Source organism: Pezoporus flaviventris, unplaced genomic scaffold (assembly GCF_033815535.1).
Source record: "Pezoporus flaviventris isolate CSIRO_AGI_PZ_B2104156 unplaced genomic scaffold, CSIRO_AGI_Pfla_v1 ptg000083l, whole genome shotgun sequence".
Lineage (NCBI taxonomy): Eukaryota > Metazoa > Chordata > Aves > Psittaciformes > Psittacidae > Pezoporus > Pezoporus flaviventris.
In genome coordinates this window covers 578,929-602,086 of record NW_026892631.1, presented here as the reverse complement: position 1 = coordinate 602,086, position 23,158 = coordinate 578,929, and the positions used below count along the sequence as shown (strand labels likewise).

At 38.9% G+C, this 23,158-nt stretch overlaps 1 protein-coding gene across 25 annotated transcripts in view; it reads left to right on the top strand.

Annotated features, from left to right (window-relative positions):
- Positions 1-23,158, top strand: part of ESRRG (estrogen related receptor gamma) — a 401,788-nt gene that overhangs the window by 268,963 nt on the left and 109,667 nt on the right. For 24 of the 25 annotated variants that reach the window (XM_061475106.1, XM_061475098.1, XM_061475113.1 and 21 more), the window contains 2 exons: positions 6,933-7,348; positions 19,725-19,841. In XM_061475106.1, the coding sequence (XP_061331090.1) occupies positions 6,933-7,348; positions 19,725-19,841 (533 nt within the window). Of the gene's footprint in view, positions 1-6,932; positions 7,349-19,724; positions 19,842-19,895; positions 19,918-23,158 lie in introns of those variants that run through there. The other variant, XM_061475121.1, reaches the window with a different exon arrangement.

Genomic DNA, 23,158 nt, shown 5'->3' with positions numbered 1-23,158 from the left:
GCTTTATTTTTTGTTTTTTAGTTGGAGGATGGTTTGTTTTGGTTTTGTAAGTGTGTTGCAGTGACATATACTGGATGCATTGGATGCTGTGTCACTGAGGGCTGGCTGGCACCTCTTCAGATGTCTGGTGCTTTGGCTCAAAGGTGCAGGGTCTTTGTGTATTCTTCCTTCTTTGCTCTTTGTTCCCAAAAGAGTATCTGAGGTAAAGAATAATCATTTTGCAGTCTGAAAGGGTTTAAATCCTGTTGGCTTTGAGTGCTTCAGCTTTTAAATTCACGAGAGTGATGTTACAGCCTGTCGAGCCATAGGATCTGTATGCTGCAGAGCTTGTGCATGTCTAAGGATACATTTAATTAAACCAGCATTAGTGCATCTATACAGACTTATTAAAACACTTAGTTTGTCTCAATAATATTGATTAAATAGCAGTAGTTTGTTTAATCTAAGTGTATTTTTGCTATTGCTGCATTACTTCCAAGTAATCAGGGTAATAGTCATCATCAGTGAAATATCACGTTAGTTATGAAGTAATGCCGTAAGAATTGATTTAGACTTGGCAGGAAAGGAGCGTTTTCTGTCATACAGTGCCAAAGCCTGATTTGGATTATTAGAATGAGAGTTTTAAAGATAATTTCTGTGCGTTATAAACAGGGTGTGTTTTATAGGCTTATAGGTTATTCCATACTCTGAGTATCCATTATATCAAAGAACACCTCAGACAGTTAATTATGCAAAACATCATGTAAGTAATTGCACAGTATTATTATGCATTTAAGAGTTTTATTGATTTGCCAGTTGCTCACTTACAGTATTTAGAGCTATAAACAGGGGATGCTCACCCTCAGTTGAAATAGGTCCAAGGAAATGAGCTAAAGATAAATGACGCTAGTATGCATTGTTGCATCAGATGTAGTCCTTAAATGCAGAAGCTGTCAACAGTGATAATTTGCAACACATTGGGGTATCTCAGGATCATTTCCTTCTTGTTAACAAAGTGTATCAGCCAGGAAGCACAGTGAATCAACTTGAAACAGAAAAGGAAGGCATAATGAATATGTATATACAGGGGGGAGGAGGGAGGTTCAAATAATTCCCCCTCATTTTGGAGGGTCTGTAGTAGTTGTAAGTCAGCCACTTGAAAAAGCAGCATGGAAAACAAGCTAAGTGCAGCCTCTCAGAATAGATACAGATAATGGTTTGGTTTGCTAAACTCAAAAGTGTGATCTTCCACTGCCTTCTGTGTAGGTGGTGCTTTAGCAGAGCTTGGTCGATGGCATATGGAGCAGTAATAACTGTTTGGGAACCTGGATGCTCTGTCAGCAGTCATCAGCTAACTCAGGCCACTGCTGGTAACAACATGATGGCTTAGCGCATTGCTTCTTCTGTACCGGCTGCTGGTGGCTGTGACAGATGTTCTGGAAGACATCATTGGCTTGCTTTGCTTTCCCTTACCAAGGTGAAGGTTTCAAGAAAATGTAAAACGAAGAAGAAATTACGAAGCCCAGTGAAACATTTAACATTTGTTTGAAAAAAAAAACCAAACAAAACACACCACCACAGCCCTTCTGTTTTGTACAATGTGCTCTTTACTACATGGTTGCGCATGTGTGCTCATTAATGAAGATGTAATGCATAATAACAGTTTTGTTTGTCTGTGCATGGCACGAGATTAGCAATTCTTTGCAATTAATGATCTCATCCACTAGGTTAACCAAGCAGGCCTTACGATATTCCTTATTAAAAGAAGTCCTTTCTTTTTCTTTCTCCGAACTAAGCCGGTGCACCTTAATGCAATGATGATATGTTAGACTCAGCAGTTGTCAAAGCATCGTATTACTGTGATGCCATAATGACACCCTGTCTCTGTAAAGTAGTCATGTTTTCTCAAATCACACGTTGCACCGTTGATTTCTGACATGACACTTCATTCAGTCGCTTTCCTTTTCTTTGGCATCTCCATTCTCTGACAATAGCAGCTGGTGCCCATTTTCCTAAGTGATTCGCATTTTGCCACTTTACTAGAGTGCAATTAGCTGAAGCAGGAAAAAAAAAAAAAAAGCTCAGTGTAAAGCAGCTCGGCTGAAATTGTTACTCAGCTCTTTAATAGGACCCAGTAAGAGTCTTGAGGTGTTGTCATGAGTGCTGAAGCAAGAAGCAGCGTTTTCATTTCTTTCCTCACAAACATTTTTATTCTCTTACATTCAGAGAAGCAGAGTATGGGAAATCAGCTGGAACACGCTGCACTGTTTTCTGCCTTTTGGTTTTGATGTAGACCTGTGAAATGATACCGAAAGCAAGCACGGTACGTGTGAGGGAATGTGATCTTTATGGTCAAAGCAAGGAGCTGGCTTCCATTCCTGGCTATAGACTTAACTGTGTCACCTACTCTAAGACTTTCTTTCATGCATTTATTTCCATAGTTAACACTTGAGGATAGCAAGACCTTTTTGGTTGACATCTACATGAGTCAGTAGGATGTATCCTAGGAAGATCAGATGGATTGCACTGATGGTGTAAAAAGTTCCTAGGTGTGCATAATAACATTGCCTCAATAATGCTCCCATGTAGTGGCTGTCATTAAAAATGTTAACTGCTAGCAACCTATTTTGACATTTCTGGAAATAGGGAATTCTCTCTTCAAGAAAAGAGAAACTTCATGTGCAGGTAAAACCAGACTTTTGTGTTGGTCTACAATAAAGGTGCTCCCTCTAATTATTGTGACTAATTATTACTGTCACTGAAACCACCAGTGCAGCTCCGAAGTAGTGAATGATGCTGTAAGCAGAGCTTTTCCTACTGTAAAAGTGAGCCTGAAATATGCGGCTTATGAAGTATTGGCATGTTGTTTTGCTTCCTTTAGGTATTGGTAAGAAGGGATATGAGGGGAAAAAGTAAGTTTCTAAACCAATTGCATGTATGGATGGAATATAAAGAGCTCCCAGTAACTCGGGTGGGAAGGCTTTCTTTTTTAAGGCTATATACTGTAATCAGATGCAGTTAATTTTTGCACTCCTCTTGTCTATTGATACTGATTTAACCAGTGTCAGCACTGTCAATATCATTAGTAATGTGGCAGGTAGATGGAAATACAAATGTGATTGCATTAATAAATTCTTAATATATTCAACCTTTCATAAGCACATAGCATTACAATTTATTCACTATTGTTTAAAGCAGGAGTTGCATATTGAAGTAATCTCTCATTGTACCTTTTCGGTCAGCAGTGACTGGCTTCAGGTTTAACTTAAGCAGAGTAGTTGTGAAGTAAATTTAGTAGAGATGTGTAGAGCCATACTATATATTGCATATTACTCAAGGCTTGCAGCACCCTGTGTGGTTTCTCTTGTACAGGGGCATGGAAATGCTTCTAGAGCCAATTAGGTATTTTCCCTAAAATTACTGAGCTACCATTTGTTAGAAAACTTAACCTTAGAACAGCTCATCCCAAATGGAGCTGCCAGTTATTTGACTTAAGATCTAGTAAAGAAAAAAAACAACCCCACCAAGGCTTTAAAATAAATACTGCACATTTTTATATGACACATGTTATTTCTATTCATAAACCTTAACTAAATTTAGATTTTTATTAATCCAATGTGACCTAAAATTTTTGCATTAACAGCACAATGTGGAATTGGGCTTATTCTCTCTGAATGCAGATAAAGCCATCATCTTGAAAATAGCTCTTTCTGACAAAAAGGTGTTCTTTTGAAATGAAGTCTTATTCACTACACTCCTCTTAGAGTTAATGTGAATTTTAGTGCCTCTAATTTTAGATTGAAGTGAAGTCTAGAATAAAACCCACTGGCTGACAATTGAATTTATAGATAGTTGTGAATATTTCAGGCTTGAATAATAGAGCTGTAGAATTTCAGACTCTGAGAGGAAGAGAGAATTAAACTCCAACTGTAGTTTTAGACTATAATGCAATGGTGTCTAGGAATTCTTAAGTGTAACGAGCTAAGTAGTAATTAGGAGGGAACTGAGGGAGGGATTTTACAGAGATCTGGCTTAGGCATTATTCCAAGTGTTCAGCATGATAATTTGATGGTGGTCACACCTGCCATCCATGTAAGATGGCTCTTGAATTACTTTTGTTCAAGCTGTGGTATAGTAACAAAGGAGGGAAAGCCGAAGGTGTCTGTTGCCCACCCACAGCTAGTACCCAGCCTTCCTCTGCTTCACCTTTGGGGGATCGGGAAAGTTTTTGTCCTCGGAGTCAGGCACTGTTGTTTTCGTTTTTCTGTGGAATGGTTAATGTTTTAATTGCACTTGTGCTTTGCCAGCATGCGCCAATCAAGACTGTACTGTTTAAGCTGTAGACAAAAGCAGCTCTATCTTGGTTAGTACCAGAAACTGCTACTTCAGAAGCATTAACAGACTAGCTTTAGCCTATGCAACACCGGTGATCACATAATGCTTGTACAACTGAGATTGTATGTTGGTTCTGACAGCTTGGAGTGGGAGATAGCTGCTTTTGCACCAGCTAAAACAACGTGCATTTGGGCAATCACGTAATTGCCAATGGTTTTTATGGGAAGGGTGACATTTGAGTGTATTATCGCACAAATCTGAGAAAACCAAACCAGCAATGGGTGTCTTAGGCACGAACATGCCATCAAGCTGTAGGTGGAGACTCTTATTTTGAGACTTTATATGTGGAGTCTCAGCAGATGGGAGGTAAAAAGAAGACCAACTACCTGTTTAGTCAATGAAAGTGCCTTGCTGTTAGTGTATAGAAAAGTAATATACAAAATAAGTTGGTGGAACGTGAAAGTTAATTGATGCTTTTAATCATAGCTATATAAAATTCAGTGTCAAAGAGAGAGGAGATGGCGACACCATGTTTTAGTACCCTAATAACTTCTAACTCTAGTCTAAGATCATAACGTATGTGAGAGCGGTCCAGTAATTATAAGGTAATAAGTGGAGGGGTGGTATAAGTGCTCTAAATTAAAAGAAATTCACAGAGCCGCTGGAAGTCAGTGCCGACCCGTTTTCTTTCAAACGTGGACTTGAGAAAAGTGCTTAGCCCAGAGTGCAACTAAAGAGACAAGAGAGAGCTGTCTATTAATTACAGCACTCATTAACAGTGACGGCCACAAGGCAGCAGATGCAGAAGAAAAGGCACAGGCTACTGCAGGCTGGCTAGGGGATTTCCCTCCCGCCCCCTTCCAGTTCTTGAAGAAAGGACAACACAAGCAGGTGGTCCAGTGTAATAAGATATTTTCACACCTTTAACCTTCCCATTTCCTTGGTTTATTTACTGGCACCAGGTAGCTCTCTCCTTTTACCTCCCCAAATAAATACTGGTCTTAAGTGTGGATGGTAACGATTCTGCTCATCGGTTTGGCTGTTTCCCAAATTCACGTGTCATTTGTTTCCAGTAGTATTTTACAGTAAAAATCACAGCAATTGATTGGTCCCAAATAAGATTTGTGGGCACTGATTTTAGGGTAAATTTCATCCTAAGTGGGCATCTTTAATGAAGGCTTAGGCTTTGATCTTGGTTTCTCTCATTGGAAAGGAAGCAAACTCTGGATTGATGCCTGTTTTTCCATTGGTGAACTTGATTCCAGATCTTGAAGCAGAAATTGATTTTATTTTTGTTATTTTACTTTATACACAGAAAGGTGAAAAAGTGAAAGCATGAGCTCAGAAATGAGTTTGGAAAATTAAGTCAGATTGTCTGGCCTCATGCGTTTGCTTTGAAAACATGAATCTGTAGCTCTGGGTGGGTGGCCTTATGGGGTCGTTGCTTTTCTGCTGAGAATTTTTCTAGAGAAATGCTCATATCTGTCACCTATACTTTGGCAGCCTCTGAGTTTAATGTCAGGAAAATGCTGAGTAGGCCATTTGCTACTGTGGTCTTATAATCACAGTGGGAGAAAATGAAGATAGTATCTGGTTTGGAGCTTTCTAACTGTTATTTTTGTCCTTTGTTCTCCCTAAAATATGTTTAAAACCAAGAAAAATCTTTGAGATTACTAGACAAAGAAGGTTCCTCCCTCTCCTATATAAAGCACTAATTTGTCAAATCAAGTGTTACATAGTTTTTTTTTAAATGTTTAATCCTGAAAATGTGAGGACTGAGGAGTAAGGTTCTCACCTTCTGAAAGACAAACTTCTATCTAAAATTTCCTCTAATATATGTTGGGTTTTTTTTTAATCCAAGAGTGGAAGCCATAAAATGACATTCCTATAGAGCTGCAGATATATGGGATAGTAGCATAGTTATTACTGGTTAGTCTGAAGATAATGGCTGGAAAGTAATTGCAGGCAGAGCTGATGAATCATTTCACAGATTTTGTGAAAATGGAGTCCAGCCTTAATAATTTGTTAGAGTTTCCCATTGGTGTGCTACTGTGTTGCTAAATAGCTGTATCTATAATAAAACAGTATTAATAAAGGGAAATAAAGAAGACTTGCTCTTCAGTTCTGGGATCAGATCAATAGATGATGGATACATGTTAGTTTAGGGTCTTGACAAATATTAATTACAGAGCAGAACCTTTATGTGATCAAACTCAGAAGTATTTGCTCCTCATAGTGCTGGGATTTATAAATAAGGAAAGTAGTGATGGCAGAAAGATGACATTTAATAGCCAAGTCATCTAATGGGATTTCCTTAATTTTTTGACTCGCTAGCTGACAAGTTCAGAATCCAGAGTTGATGTGAAGTTGACATGTAGCCTAGAGGGCAGGTGGAGGGGACAACAGATGGATTTGGTCTCTTTAAATTTTTTGTTTACTGCCTGTCTGGAGCTTTGACAAAGCTCTGTCATGCCCTTATGCTGATTACCTTCTTGTAGAACAAGAGGTATTGACTAATGAATGAATGATGTGCAGTCCCTAACCCTTCCACAGAGCAGCCTTAAAGAGCGTTGTCTTTAATACACAGATTCTTCTTTCTCTCCCTCTCCCCACTACAGGCTTCTCTGCAGAATGTCAAGCAAAGATCGACACATTGATTCTAGCTGTTCGTCGTACATCAAGACGGAACCGTCAAGCCCTGCCTCTCTGACGGACAGCATCAACCACCACAGCCCCGGTGGCTCCTCAGACGCCAGCGGGAGCTACAGTTCCACCATGAATGGACATCAGAACGGGCTGGACTCACCTCCCCTCTACCCTTCAGCCACAGGGCTTGGGGGCAACGGGCCGGTCAGGAAACGGTATGACGACTGCTCCAGTACCATCGCTGAAGATTCACAGACCAAGTGTGAATATATGCTGAACTCGATGCCCAAAAGACTGTGTTTGGTGTGTGGTGACATTGCATCAGGGTACCACTATGGAGTGGCTTCCTGTGAGGCCTGCAAAGCTTTCTTCAAGAGGACAATTCAAGGTTGGTTGTTCTTTAAGTTTCTTTTCTCTCTTTTGCTCTAAGTAAAATAGTATGATCCTTGACTCAATCCTGTTAGGACTTCAGGCTGTATCTTTTCATTCTTCATAGTGTTTAGTCCTACAGAAGTTACTCATGAAAAAGCCTCTTTGGGCTTCTTTGGGAAAGAAGCCACATTGATTTTGATAACGAAAAATCGAAAAACATTGAAGCTGTCTGGTGCACATTCAGGTTTGTTTTCTGTATGAGTTTCTCATGGACTCTCATAAATGATTGTTGAGTAGAAAACTGATTATTTTCCAAAGGTTGTCATGGATACCTCTTGAGCGCACCTTGTGGCTGGCACACAGGGATCACACTTGCGTTTTACTCCTAGTTATACCATTACCATACTGGAAATTGGTACAGAAATCCAGCTTATTTTGGTTAAAACACTAGTACATTTAAAATTGGAGCAAGATCTAATGGTGTACTGCTTTGTGAATATCAGTGTGTGAATAACTGGTCAATACGATAGACAGTGGCCTTAAACAGGTTCAACAACTATCTAAAAGATTACATTCTAAGGAGCATAAACTGGCACCTTTTGGTATCTGCCCAGTACTTTGTACTAATATGCTCTGGATACCTGTTACAAATACACCACATATTTTGTCATAAATCAGTACGAACAGGATAATTTTCATAACCCCTTGTTCTAGCATCAGAACCAATGGAGACAAAAGGACTTTCTACTTTTGATTTAGATATCATTCTTTCGAGTATAATTGGAGATGCTTTATTTAAAGAACATGAGGCCAAGCTTGGCCTGTACAGGAATATAGTGTCACATTAAATTAAACTTCAGAGACTAAAATTAGGTTGCTAAATCTAAATTTAAGCTCTTCAATAAAACTTGCTTGATTTTCATAGATGTTGAGCACCTGAAATTCTCAGGGAAGACAATGCAATCCGGTGACATACTTTTCTTTTTAGAAAATAGTTAAGGATAATAGTTGATTTCAGATTGCAGTTTCATATAACCCAAAGTTTGAAACATTTGATCAAGATTTCTTAAGTACAGCACTTCCAATATTTAAAGTAAAATTAATAAGGGAAATGTTATAATGTTTGCAGCTAGTAAACAAACATACCTGTGAAGATTCTTAGTGGCCTGGACTCGTATGTAAAATGGGCAGTAACAGTATGCTCATTTCAAATCTTTGTGTTGGAAAAAGTGGAAAAAAAAAAAGAGGTGATTTCACTTGACCTTCAAGAACATTTTCCAAAAACCTCAAAAAAAAGTTTCTAGTGAGCAATTTGTATTTTGTGCTTGCTAAACTTCAACTGGCAAGTCTGTTGTTATAAATGGTATTTAATTGCTGGGTGATAGCTTGTGCTATAGAACTGAACTGATGGACGGTTATTTTAGTTGTATTTTGAGCCACAGAACCGTCAGCTGATGGAAGTGTTGACTTCTGTCAGTAATGGGAAGCCTGCAATTTTACACTCCACCATAGACAGCAAGTTTCTGGGCATGGAAGCACAAGACAGGGACATCGTTCTCCAGATTAGCATCCTGGACTTGGCCACGCAGCTCAAGATAGAACTGGCAGCTGTACCAACAATCTCAGTGTGGTTAGAGCGCTTGCTGCATCAGCAGGTGACAGTGCTGTGAAGACAGGAAAAATAACGCAGTAAGGCAAAACCAAACATATAATGGAAAAGCAGTAATGAGGAAACTAAGAATAGGAAGTTTGTTACTGTCATAATGTTGTGTCAGCATCTTCAGAAATGGTGCTGACTAAACTCACAGATCTACTAAGAATTTTCTGATACCATCCAAAGTAAAGTAATGGAAGCTACTTATTTGGGTGAATCAAACCGTGGATTGTGGTAGGTGACAAGAAGTATAAAAGAAAAAGTTACTTGTGTTTTGCATGGGTAGATCCTACCTTGAAGCTTGTGTGAAGAATTCCCCTGAGATTTCTTTGCTGTTGATGATGGAATTTAGTCTCAGTGTTCCTAGATGTCATTGTTCCCTATATCACTTCACTTACTGGTTCATACCACATTTTTTCTCTGTCTGTTTTTAAAGGTTGCTGCATAACTGCAAATAACAAAATTGGGAAATAGAAAAAAACCCAAGAAATTTATAAGTACAGAAGAGTAAACCAGATTACCTGAAGTGTTAAATACTGTAACTGTGCATTTGTAAGGATAACATGTCTTGGCTTAAAGAAATGCTTATTTTAAATGCTAATAATTATGATGTGTTAATTATAGATTCAGTGAAAATGAATGTTTGACTTTTCCCATAACTTTCTTGTTTATCATTCATCAGTTACTAAATTAGCTCAGACTCATAGAATCCAAGTGCTGCTCCTGTTGAAGTCATGGGCAAAACTGCCCTGACTTCAGTGAGCTCAAGGCTGAGCTGGTAAAGTTAGATTATGAGGCACATCTTGTGTTCACGTGACACCTCATGTCCTTCCCACTAAGTCAATGGGAGTCTTTTAATTCTTTCCATTTCAGAGGAGTCTTTTGAAAGCCACAGGCAGCTGTACAGTATCTGTACACCACCTGCATCTGACATAAGACAAAGTGCATCACAGGGTGCCTAGCAGCCCCTTACATGAGGTGAATATCACTCTAATGTAGAGCATACACCTGTTTTTAAGGGTAATGGAGATTGTCATTCCCTTTCAGGCAATTTAGTCTAAAAACGTCTTTTCCTGGCTGATGGATTTCTCTTCCCCCCTTACTGCCTCTTGCAGTCCCTGCTAATTTTCTTAAACATGAAGAAATTAAATGAACCCTGTCTTGAATAAGAAGGAGAAGTAATTTTGTCTTTTTTGAAATATATATTTTTAACATAGCACAGACATGTATTTGGGGCTGTGGTTAAGGAATGCATAGGTTACAATAAAAATCAATGATGTTAGGAAAAAAATTAGAAACAAGAAATTACCTGGCCAAAACTCCAAAAGAAAACCCACCAAAAAAGGCAGCTGAATATATAAAATCGGTGTCTTCTTAGGTCATAGTAGAATCTGATGATGTTCTGCCCCCTTTTTGTGACACATCAGGGTTGGAAGAACTGGATGTTCTCTGCTCAGCCTAGTACTCAGCTGCAGCTCTCAGTTTGCTTCTGGGATAATTTACGTGGTGGCTGATTGCAAACGTCTCACAGAAACACACACGCAGCCAAATCTCCCCGAAATTGGCTTAACATCAGCCATAGGAGAAAATAGCAACATCTAAAAATAGTTAGAGGTCCATTGATTTTTAGGGTCTCTCCACAGTTTTTGCTGTGCTGCTGCCTTATCTTGAAAACTCCAAGTGTTCATTAAAAGGAGAGCAAAACAGCATTTTCACTTTTCAGCTGGGTCCAAAGTCTTGTGTTCAGCACAGAGGTCTTGTACTTACTACGTATTTTGTGGTGACTATTTAGTGTAAATACATGTCTCATTATTTGCTCAGTTATCATGAAAACCAGTAAGTACACGTTTTGCATTAATAAGATGGAATTTTTCAGTGCCTGTAACTTAAACATTTCTGCAAGCAGACCTAAATGGTATTGTTGCTTTCAGTAGGAGGATGATGGGACTTAAGAGATTCAAAGACAGTTTATTACTTTGTTTTATTTTTTTAGCCTTCATCTTTCTAAAGTAATGGTCTGCATCTAGACAACATTCTTGCTTCCTCCTTCTAAATCTTCAGGGCTGTCATCTTTGGACTCTTTAAACCAGCATGAAAAGACAGTGTGAAAAGCCTAGGTATTGATAGGTTGCCTTCCTCATAAGGCTTGTTGCAAACATGTCAGAGCTTACTTTGGACAGTATTTAATGTTTTCCCACAAAGGCTGAAACATTTTGCATTCAATAGCCCTTGTCATTCTTGGGCTTTGGTTTGTTTGTTTGGGGTTTCTTTTTTTTATATGTTTATTTTTTAAGGAAAAAACTGTTGGATGAGCAGTATTGAGTCAGAAATCTTATGTTTATGCACAGGGTGAGTAAAGCAAGAGGTAGTAAGTAGCCCTGGAATCATACCCTCCCTGTCTCATTCAGTACCTTTATCCTTAAGAGTTGTTGCCCGTCCATGTCTCCTAAAAAAAGTGAGAAATATTCCATCTTGGGAATACTGTTGTCTTTTGTGTGATTATGTGAACTAACCCAGACTGTCGTCTCATTTTATGCCTTCAGATCCACAGTTCTGCAGTAATATATTTCCTGTGGTCTGCAAAGCCTGCCCAGACTAGGAGCTAGATTAAACTGCTTGGTACTTGTTCACCTTTTTGGCTGCTCACAGTTGTTTTTTACTCCCTTTAGTGTTCAGGTTTTTCAACCCTTTTTAGAGTGTTTACTCGTTACTGAGCCAACTGGATCTATAAATATACAAATGATTTGCAATAAATGCATTTGTTTGGTTTGTTTTTTTTTTTAAATCAAGAAGTTTTTAATCAGGAAAGTTAGAACTAGCTATGTAAATTCAGATAAGGCAACCTAAAGTTTGTTTTGAAGTTGACCATGACTGATGACTGAAGTGGCTTCCAAAGGTTAATTTGCACCTCTCAAAGCTGACTCCTGTAATACTACACATAATTTTTGTGGAGGAAATGGACGGAAATTAAGTAAGATTTTATGGCTTTTCAGCATCTTTACTGGTAACTAAAATGACAAGGTTTTTTATAGGAAGGTAGGGTGGAGGCTTGCATCTGGATGCAGTAGTCTTTGGACCTTGGTTCTGGTGCAAAGATGCCAGCCCTCCAGTGAACCTAACACTAAATGTCCCATGAATCCATCATTACCTGATGAAATCATTCACCTTCCTTATCATAGAATCATAGAATCGTTAGGGTTGGAAAGGAACTTAAGATCACCTAGTTCCACCCCCTGCCGTGGGCAGGGACACCTTACGCTAAATCATATCACCCAAGGCCTCGTCCAACCTGGCCTTGAACACTGCCAGGGATGGAGCATTCACAACCTCCCTGGGCAACCTATTCCAGTGCCTCACCACCCTAACAGGAAAGAATTTCCTTCTTATATGCAACCTAAACTTCCCCTGTTTAAGTTTTAACCCATTGCCCCTTGTCCTGTCACTACAGTCCCTACTGAAGAGTCCCACCCCAGCATCCCTATAGGCCCCCTTCAGATGCTGGAGGGCTGCTATGAGGTCTCTACACAGCCTTCTCCAGGCTGAACAGCCCCAACTTCCTCAGCCTGTCTTCATATAAGTGAAAGTCTGTGTATCAGCATTTCTTTCAAAGAAGATTTTAAGTAAGCAGTGATAACTATCTTCCCTTTCCCCCGATTTCCCTGTGCCTGTGGGCTAACCAAACTAGCAAGTATTTTTAATTCCTTCTAACATGTCTTTTAGTCCTGTCATAATGTCACTGTGTAATTGTGGCAGCCAAACAAGGTACGCCAATAAAATATAACCACACTGAAATCTGAAAACCAGAGAGAAGTTTAAAAGTGTAGAGGTGGTTCTCTCCTTTTTACTATCTCTACTTTCCTTAGAGCCTTGTAAGTTGTATGCTGCATTTAGATTATCAGGAAATAAGAATGAGCATCCTGTTTTGGGCATGGCTATTTCAAAACCGTGAGAAAAACTCCGATACGCTGTTTACAAATAGTACTGGTCTAGGGTGTGTGTGTGTGTATATATATATGTGTGTGTATGTATATGTGTACCATATATATATGCATATATATACACACACCCCCTCTACCAGTACTGTTTGTAAGCAGCATATCTTTCTGGTATGCTGTTTATACTTATATATATGTGTGTCTGTAGTGCTGGATCTCTATTTGTTATAAACATCTCTGAAAGCTTCCAGCCTACTTATGAATCTCTGTCTATTTGAAACTAGAGACATGAAGACTCAGCAAGTGATTTATTTCAATGTTTGGTTTGCAGCTTTGCAGACTGAGATGTTCTGTGTGCTCATAAACAAGCAATGACAGTTTTCCATGCTACCTTGGTAGAATGTATCAAAATCAACCTAGATAACATACCAGTAGGAACAAAATATAGAAGGTTTTGCCTTTCTGACCTGGACAACTCTTCAGTGACTCTCAGGCGGCAGGAGACCAGTTCTGTTTGTGTCTTCAAAGCATTGATTCTCTCTTAAGATGACCCAAATGCCCTTAATTTCTGTTGAAGATCAAGAAGTTGACTCCGGTGACAGTGCCTCATACTGAAAATTGCGGTGGTTTTCATGATGCTGGAAACCCGTCTGCATGAAGTTACAGTCTGATGTAAAAATGTCATGTAGTCAGATGAACTAACATCATGTTTACATTTTCATATTAAACCTCCATTGATGTGGCTTTCTGGGAATAAAAGAAAAAGAAATAAACCCTACATTTTAGAAGTTCTGAATATATTATAGTTCAGTAACATAATACACTGGTTTCTTTTAAGCAACTCAATATAGTAATTTCATTTAAAATGTACTTTTGAGCTGGCTATGTCAGTCTGTCATATACAATCTTAAACTATATATTTATTATATATATACACACTAGCTGCTTCTCCTGATTTTCTTACTGTAACAGGAAAGGCAACACAAGGAACTGGGGCATAGACATAATCCTTCATACATGGTCCTACCATTAAAAAAAATATATATATTTGAGATATTTAGGAACCATGTTCTGTAACTCTGCCTATGCAGTATTGTTTCTGAAGTCACGAAGAATGGTGAATACAGTCAACATCAGCTCCAGATGACATGCAGGAGAATTCATAGGTCTGTAATTCATAGAGCTATCCACAGTATCAGGTGAATCCATCGAAAGATTTGTCAGCACAAATGGAGTTCAGTTAGGTTCAAATCAAACCTCATTCCAACCTGACCCCATTTCTGAAACCTTATTGATAAGATTACTTGTACTTGTAAAAATATTTACTTATACTTGAATTCAGGTGAGTTCTGACTACAAAGTGGGGAAAGGGAATCTGCAAGAGCTGAAACTTTAACCTGAGAGAAAGTACTTTTACTTTTCTCTGTTCAGCTTTGCTAAGACCTATAAACATCACAGATGTTTTTAAGTCCATCTGCGACTTTTTCCATATCCTTCTCTCCCTTAGCCCATGACTCTTTATTTCCAAAAACACCCAATTCTCAGTTTCTTTTAAACCACAACGCTCAGGACCTGTTTCTTCTGTTCTGACTGGGTTATATATCAAAATGTGACCTAACATGCCGTAGTGCACTCTGTGTTGGTTTAGATTCTTTGGTCTCTCTTCGAAAGACTTCTCTTTTGTTAATTCCCATAGGACCTACAGCTGTAATCCTGGCCACCTTTCATTTTCCAGAGTCAACAGACAAGCAGGTGTATTCCTTTGGGTCTGTCACCCAGGAAAAAACAATGAAGTTGGTACCTGGGGCAAATGTTACTGCAGAAAGACTGAAATCCAGTGGTGCAATAGCCTCTATTAAGAATAATAACATTTGCTTTTTAAATACAAGTTCTTGGAAAAAGTGTAGCAGGTTACAGAAGCTCAAGGAGAAAGTTTGGGAGAAAAATGGGGCATTATTGAATATAGATAGAGATACTGAAACTTGGTTTTGTGAGCTGATTATAGCACAGAATTATGACACTGAAGGAATAAATAACTCCCCTCTGGTTTACCTTTTTTTTTTCCTTTTTTTTTTGTTTTTTCTTCTGGACCTAAATTCCCACATATCAAAAGTTTCAATACTGGTATCTTCGACATTCCTCCTACTTTTATAAGTGGCTCATGGCCTGTCTTTCCAAACATGTTTTCACCCTGTATCTCAGTCTTCCTCATGTCTTATCCTTGTCCAGAGATTTTCTGAGCATGTTCCATTAGCTCATAGCAAACCTTTTACATCTTTGGTGTTACAATATCAAATGTTGCAGTGCGAAAAGGAAAATAATGCTTCTGCTAAGAATTGCTGTCTGCAGCTTCTATTCTTGTCAGTATTTCTGGAAAAGAGAGACCTCTGTTTCAGCCTGTCACATGGACTGGAGCCAGTTTCTAGAGCCAGCTTTGCACTCTTTATACCTGTGAGGTTCTAAAGTTGTAACTGTTGATGACAGTAACTTCATCTGGGATAAGATGCTAAGGCATAAGACCCAGTGCTTTTAGTGGCCTCTTCTTCGTCATGGTTTTCGCTTCTTGTCTTCTGTTACCCTTAGTGTTGCTTACCAGTTCCATGCAAGAAATGGCCAAAATGGTTTTGAGAACCTTTGCTAAGTCCAGTCATTTGGCTGGCTTGTAAAGTCATTGAGTAAGTCCCTGTACTATAAAAATCATACTATGACTGCACATCTCATTCAAGTAACTTCCAAACCTCATCATGTAAGATGAAAAAAAGGTATCTTGGCCCACTTATCCTTGATCTGTGTGTGAAGATCTGACAGTGAAGTGTCTAAAACCAGCAAGCCTGTTAACGCAGTGTATGTGTTAGCAACTCACCTGCTCTCTCAAGATGTAATGGCATTATATTTTTAGTGAATACATTGCTCTTGATAGGCAAAGTGTGTTTTAAGTGTTTTCTTGTATTTTGCCTGAGATAGTAAAGTTTCGCAAGTTAGTAGAAAAAAGGAACTGTTTTTAAAAGAAGAGAGACAAAGGGGACTTGCGTTGGCATAAATCCCATTGTATTATTAAAGCACAGGGCAGCATGTTTGGGGAGTGAAGATTTGACATATATTTTTTATTTTCAAACATCATACTAATTTACGTTACTCAGCCCTTTAACTGCCAGACTGTAAAAGTCCATTATGCTACTGAAAGGAATATACAAATTATCCCCTGGCACTTCAGGCAGGAGTTTTACATATACACTGTTACCCTATCAGCCAGAGCTGCATGATTCTATTAAAGAGTAAGTGAGAAAATTATATTGCCTGCAAACTAATTGTACAAAAGACTCTGAAATAAGTAATCAGAGCCCAGTCCTTTCTGAAAACCAGCCAGGAGATATTATAAATTGCTCGATTGTTCTTGTCAGCAGGGTTTAAAGACTCGGAGCTGCCATGATGATTTTGTTTGCTGTGTAACGCAGCTACTTCTACAACTGTTGACAGGGCTGGGCAAACTCAATGTGCAATCTTACTAGCTGCTCAGTTCCAGCCTCTAGCATCATGCAGTAGACAAGGAAATGGTAGGGCTTCCTTCTGAGTTTACCTCATTGTAATAAAATGCAGGTCTGAGCATACTGAGTAGGTACAGAGTACCTGTGAAGCTGTACAGATTCTCAAACACCTCTTAAAATAATTTGTGTCTTTATTCTTGGTGTATAGAAGGAAATAACAAATTGTGAGAGCTATAATGACCTGCACTGTGCAGTAAATTTAGGTTTTTACCAAATACATATCCACTAATACTTTGAGTGCTAGGTAAAACGCGTTTATTTATGTATCCGTCACAGAATTCCATGAGGGTTTTGTTTTCTAAGGAAAGCTCACTAACAGAAATTAAGTCTGTCCATGGGATATTTGGTAAAATACTGCATTCATGTATGAAGTGATGACAAAGTGGTAAGTTTTCTTGAACTCTTACTTTGGTCTTGCAGTATTCTGAAATGCTGGAACGCTTTTGGGAAACTAGCTATGGCCACTGGTAAGATGTGGATCTTTGTTGCAGCAATAAACCCAGTTACTGTTAACTCTGCTGAGTTCATTGAAGGAACTCTCCAACATCTTCCAAGTTTAGCTAACATAAAAAACTAAGATTGAACATCTACTGTAAAATATAATTCATTAAAGCAAAGCAGCCTGAATTGGTGGAAGATCCCCCCTCTGAGCTATAGTATTGGAATTTAAGGAACTAGAATGAAAGCTCATTTTAGAGTTCTTAGGTGGCAAGAATTTGCAGAAAAAATAAGTTATATTGTCTCTGGGCAATGTGCCGCACACTACAGACCCTTGCCATACTTCAGAGGATTTTGCACAAAACTGGAATGGCGGGGTATGGATTAGAAGTGTCTGCTTTGGGAAATAAGCAGTCTTGCTTATATTTTTCTGGGTTTGAATACTACTTTTTAGTGCTGAGATCCATACCTTTGTCATCTGCACCTTTGCACAAGGACTCTATAGTGGGAGTGCCCCATTTGCCTCACTGGAGAGCTTTGCTGGTTGAAGTTCTGTGTTATAATCTCAGTCTTGGTTTAGATGAAGATCGTTTCTGACCTTGTGCAAAGATATCTTTGATCTTGTGCAAAGCAGCTCTGATTCCCTGTTTCCTTTTTTTCGAATAGGGATAGTAATACTTTTATTAATATAATATGATGAAGTTAATTAGATACAATTTGTGGAAGTCTTTGAAGCTCTCCCTATGTAGTGGTTTTGCCTCACTAAGAATGCCTCATTAGTGTGTGAAAGGGTAACGTTTTTTTTTCCTGAGCTTGATCTTACTACCCTTTCCTACGTATCCTTGCAAAACTCTTACTTCCCAATTTCACCAGTTCATGTTGGAAGGATGTTTTGCAGGAATTGTTGTGCTGAATTTCCTACCCACTTAGCTTTCAGGAGCTGAGGAAGGGGCAGAAGACAAAGCTGAAGTTTAAGTTTTGTCACCAAGAACCATTAGCATTCAGATGTACCAAGATCTGTTTTATTCATCAGCATTGTTAAGTCAGTAGTGCAGCAATGTTTAGGAGGAAGAAAGCCCACGAAGTCCTCAAAGGTTGTGCAAAGTATGCTGTACTGGCAGAATACACATTGCAGCGTGTACCACCTCCTTTATGATAAACACTTAACCAATTTTCAATAGATGTAAGTGGTTTAAGTATTACTTCCTGTTGAATTAGCAGTTGTTGAGCATTTGAGTCTTTGTGCAATCCTGCAATCCACTAATGTGATATTTAATGAGGAGACATCAGTCTGGAGAAAGGTAGTCAATATAAATCAGTGTTTACAAAGTGTGATTAACTCTGAAATATTTCATCAATGCTGTGGTCCCAGGCAGGCTCAATGCTAATTATTAGAGTCTGCACATGTTTCAGGGGACTTTGATGGACCCTGAGTGCAGCCAACATTGGAGCAGCAAAATTGCAATTATGCTTGAACTGTCTCTGATGACAATTTATGCATTTGGTGTGATGACCTCTTGCTTCCCAAGAGGGCAATAAACAGAATGCATTTTCATTAAGATACTAATGCACTTAATCACAGGGAGAAAGGGTTAGAAAATAAAGAAATACCTTTAAAGCAAGATGTGACAGGCTGATGGGGAAGATGCTTTATTTAAAAGTCAGTTTCCTGGTGATGGCTGCAAAGTCTCGTCATACTGGATGTAGTTATGCGCAATAGGATGCATGACTGGGCAGATAAATAAGCTGAGCTAAGATGTTCTATGAGAAGTGCAGTGATACTGGGGCAGAAGTCAACAGATGTTCTCCCATGGACTTGGGTACCCAAAGATGTGGTCTAAAAAGCTGTAAGAAAATGACTTGTATATTTTACCCATTTGTCTTCAGGCTTTATTTATTTATTCATTTTAGTTTTGAGGATAGGTAATACTTACTAAGCAGTAGCAAAACCCATAGAGACACTGTTTTGCCCAGGAGGGCTCACATTTAAGGATCTAGCTAGTTCTAGGCTAAAGGAATGTTGGGGGAAGCAGAGGTATCAGCCCAGTTTTTGCAGTTCTGATAGTTCAGTGGTAATGACCCTCCTTCTTCTGCTGCCTCTCAGTGCAAGAACTCTGTCTAAAGTATAGAGAGAAGGGGAGATACTGTGGCAGCTGTAGAACGTGCTGGATGTGGTGGCAGCAATATTGGTGAGCCCTGCCTGATAACACTGTGCCTGGTGCTGTGGAAGAAGAAGGGTGAAGCTCTGCAATACCTGTTACAGTTGATTGAGCAGTAAAGCACAACAGCTTCCTATTCATGTTCTAGACAAAGCAAGACTGAGTTGGTGGGAAAAGGGAAACAAGAAGTGCTCAGGCTAGGAGCCAATGCATGTGTCTTGGTACACACTATAAATGATAAAGTTTCCTTGTCCTGTTATACCACCAGGAATAATAATGATAGACTGGTTTGGGTTGGAAGGAACCTTAAAGCTCATCCAATTCTAACCCCCTGCCAGGGGCAGGGACACCTCGCACTAGAGCAGGTTGCTCCAAACCCCATCCAACCTGGTCTTGAACACTGCCATGGATGAGGCAGCCACAGCTTCTGTGGGCACCCTGTGCCGGTGCCTCACCACCCTCACAGGGAAGAATTTCTTCCTAATGCTATCCTTAAACTTGGCTTTTCATTTTTACATGAAAGGTGTTTCCTTTCTATAGCAGTGTTTACTCTTGATATATTCCCAAATTAAGCACAACATCAATTGCATGTGTGCTCATATATCCATTGTGCTGGTCAGGGATTCTGAATACCACTCTTTTTCTGTGTTTCCTATTCCAGGTAACATAGAGTACAGCTGCCCAGCAACGAATGAATGTGAAATCACAAAGCGCAGACGCAAGTCCTGCCAAGCCTGCCGCTTCATGAAGTGTCTAAAAGTTGGAATGCTGAAAGAAGGTAAGACTGAGCAAGTCAATATGTATCTCTCTGCAAACACAAGCAACAATTGTAGGGCAATCAGCAAAGAGGAGAGGTCGGTGAGTGTTCTAATCAGTTACTGTAAAGGCAATTTTCATGTATGATTGCTCTTCCTGACTGTCTGCTTCTAAGCTATGGAATCACAGTGTATCTACATAGAGTTGATCTTCTCTGGAGTATTTCTAACTATCTGTAGTACAGCGAAATGTACCCCGGCATCCAGTCTCCTTCGGTAGGTAACTAACAGAATAATCATCAGAATATATCCTCTCATTTTCCATCATGAATTCTCAAAGGCTTCTTTCCTCCATTCCTTATCCACTGTCAGTCTGTCCCAGTTTTGACAGAAGCACACACTATGCCTTATTTCCCCATTGTTACTCTTCATTTGCTCAGAACAAGCGAAAAGGTTACTTCTCACTTTAACAAGTATAAATATGGAGTATGTCTGCTGAAGTTACTGTAACTACGCTGGAGCAAATAATGGCACACAAAAGAAGAGAATCCACCCCTTTTTTTTTCTTTTTTAAAGCGTATGAGAGCCCCCTGCCCCTGACAATAAGTATATGTTGACTTTTTAATTCATTAGTTGCAATTTGAAGGTACTGAATAACAGGTAAGTGTAAAAAAATATTTATTGTAGTGCACTATTATTACCAAGAATGAATAACAGAACTTGTCATGGACTTCTGAGCTAGATAAGCTTTTAAAATAAAATCAAATGTGATGTTTTCTAAATATTGTTTCCAGCGAAGAGTATTTTTGTGCTAAGCGGCCACTTTAAAATAGCCCCATGCAGTTTTGCTTTGTCAGTGCTTAAAAAGTTAGCTTTAACAGATGGCTGGGTTTTGCAAATCATTTGATGGTATTTTAAAACAGGTTGAAGTATACAGCTCTTAGGTTAAAATCCAAGAACATAGACTGGTGGAGAGATGATGGACAAATTAGGTCTATCACGTACCTACAGACATATTCTCATTGGCTTATACTTACTAAGAATAAACCTTGTTCTGTGCAACTGCTTTGGCAGATGCTATGATCCTGTGAGCCAAATCCTGCTGTCCTTAGTCTTACTTGAGCAAAACTCCTGTCAGATTCAGTGGGGATTTTACCTCAGTGAGAACGGCAGGATTTGACCCTTTCTTTCAGTGGTGATGGAAGGGTTCATTACTTGCCAAAATCCTCATGTAACTGGCCACTAGGAGGGTTTAAGTAGCCACTAGTAACTTAAAGGTTTAATTGTGATGCTTAGATAAACTGTAGAAAGAAAGGAATGTCTGAGGATGGCCTCTTTTGAGAGGGACTGTGGTTCTTAATATCTTATTTTAGTAAGTCAAGGCCCCATATCACTGATAACCACTGATAACCACAGATATATTGGGCAACTTGTTTGGACACAAAACAGTGCCACCAACAGTACATACAGGTGAATTAATTTAGACATTTTCTTTTAAAATTTGAGGGCACCATTGCAGATCCAGTAACATATATATTTAAAGAGTCTAGTCTGTGTGCAGCTTCTGGAGCTGCATGAGGAAATGATGTGGCTCTTCTACAAATGAGTAATTACCTCAGTAACCAAAACTGTGCACAGATTTACTGAATTTCTGCATATGATTTTGGTAACTGAGGTAATTTAGATAGACAATTCAGATGCACATTGTGAATCAGGCTTTTTGCATGCATAATCATTGTCCATGGATGCAAATCAGCCCCACAAGTTCTCTTAATTGGAACTTCATAAATTCTTTACCCTAAAAGTACATACCTTTTTCTGAACAAAGAAATGGCAAAATAACTAATCTCTTTGAAAAGAAGGTTCCTTTTTTAGCCCCACTCCTGAGCACATTATAGTTCTTCCACTCTTATTTGGAAGGGACCTTATGTGAGTTTTTCTATCAAAACACAGATTTCTACTTTCTTTTAATTACTGAGTCTTTCATCTAGGGGAGAGTTAGTTTATCTCCTTTACAGGTATTGCTTACCTGCTACCTAATAGGAAAACCTAAAAAAAAAACAACGATGTTTTGGTCTGTTTCCTGCTTTAGTGGCCACTTTTGCTTTTGAAACCACTCTGATTCATAGTACATCTTTAGGACTGTACTTGGAATAGATATTTCTTCTCTTTTGTTTGTGTTAGAAGTAGTTTTGGAGACAGGTGGTCATGTTTTTTCCTATGGGATAGTCTGGAGACGAGTTTTGGGCTTTGACTGCATCCTTTATGCACAGAGTGAAGAAAGATGATATACTTATTTCTTTCATGTGTAAGGTGGTGTAAATTTATTGATTAGCATGGATTTACACTGAGCTGAGATAATTCCTGCTGTATCTTAAATGTTTCTTTATGTACAGACAAGGATTTCAGTCCCATGCAGCATGTCAAGAGATCATGCTGCAGTAAATCTATTCAAATGTAAACCTGTTCAATTCAATTACCAGTTTATAATACAATTTGCTGCTGCAGCCTCCACGTTTGTCACAGCAGTCTCTACTTGCTGATGGCACAGCATGCCTGGAAATTGACAGCCCAAATCTATTTACAAAAAAAATTTTGTTGCAGACCTGAAATAAAATCAAGTTTAAGCAGCTTTGAGAGGAGCATCATGTTCTTTACAAGAAGTGCACATCTGCCAGGTGCAGAAGTGTGCATTATCTCCAGAAATCTTACTGTGTTACTGGGGAGTTTTCTTCTAGAAATTTTCCTCAACAAACAGGTTTTTTTCAGTGTGAAACAGTTATTGTGCTTTTTTTCCGTCATATTTGGAAAGACTTCATTAGTTTTTAGTCATTTTGTGAATTGTCATATAAAATTCATAATAGAAATCACAGTGTCTGGGAAAAGGTCCTGAGTTTCATTTTTTGCTTTTAGGACAAGGTCTGTAAAACCACTTGCAGCAAATGTGTAGAGTCCTTCTCTTATGACAGCTGCATGTTAAATAATTTATTATGGCAAGTTAATGGTGCTTTTAATCCAACATTCAATGCTTCTGCAAGAGACCTGATGTTAAGATTTTGGGGCTGAGTTTTGGGGTCAAACCCTGGGAGGGAATTGGATTTTTTGTCACATGTAATACAGGGTGGAGTGTGGAATTCCAGTACGTATTCTCAAGGATGGTAATAGGGCATAGGCAGCAGCACCTAGATCAAGATCCTTAACAATTTATAAGTTGTGGACTAGAAGCTAGAGAAGGAAGGGTAAAGCAATGTCACGCTGGGCTGAGCTGGAGTGGGAGTGAAGTGCTTATTTCTTAATTCTTATGTAGTCTAAGGAGAACCTTTTCAAATGTATCTCCAGT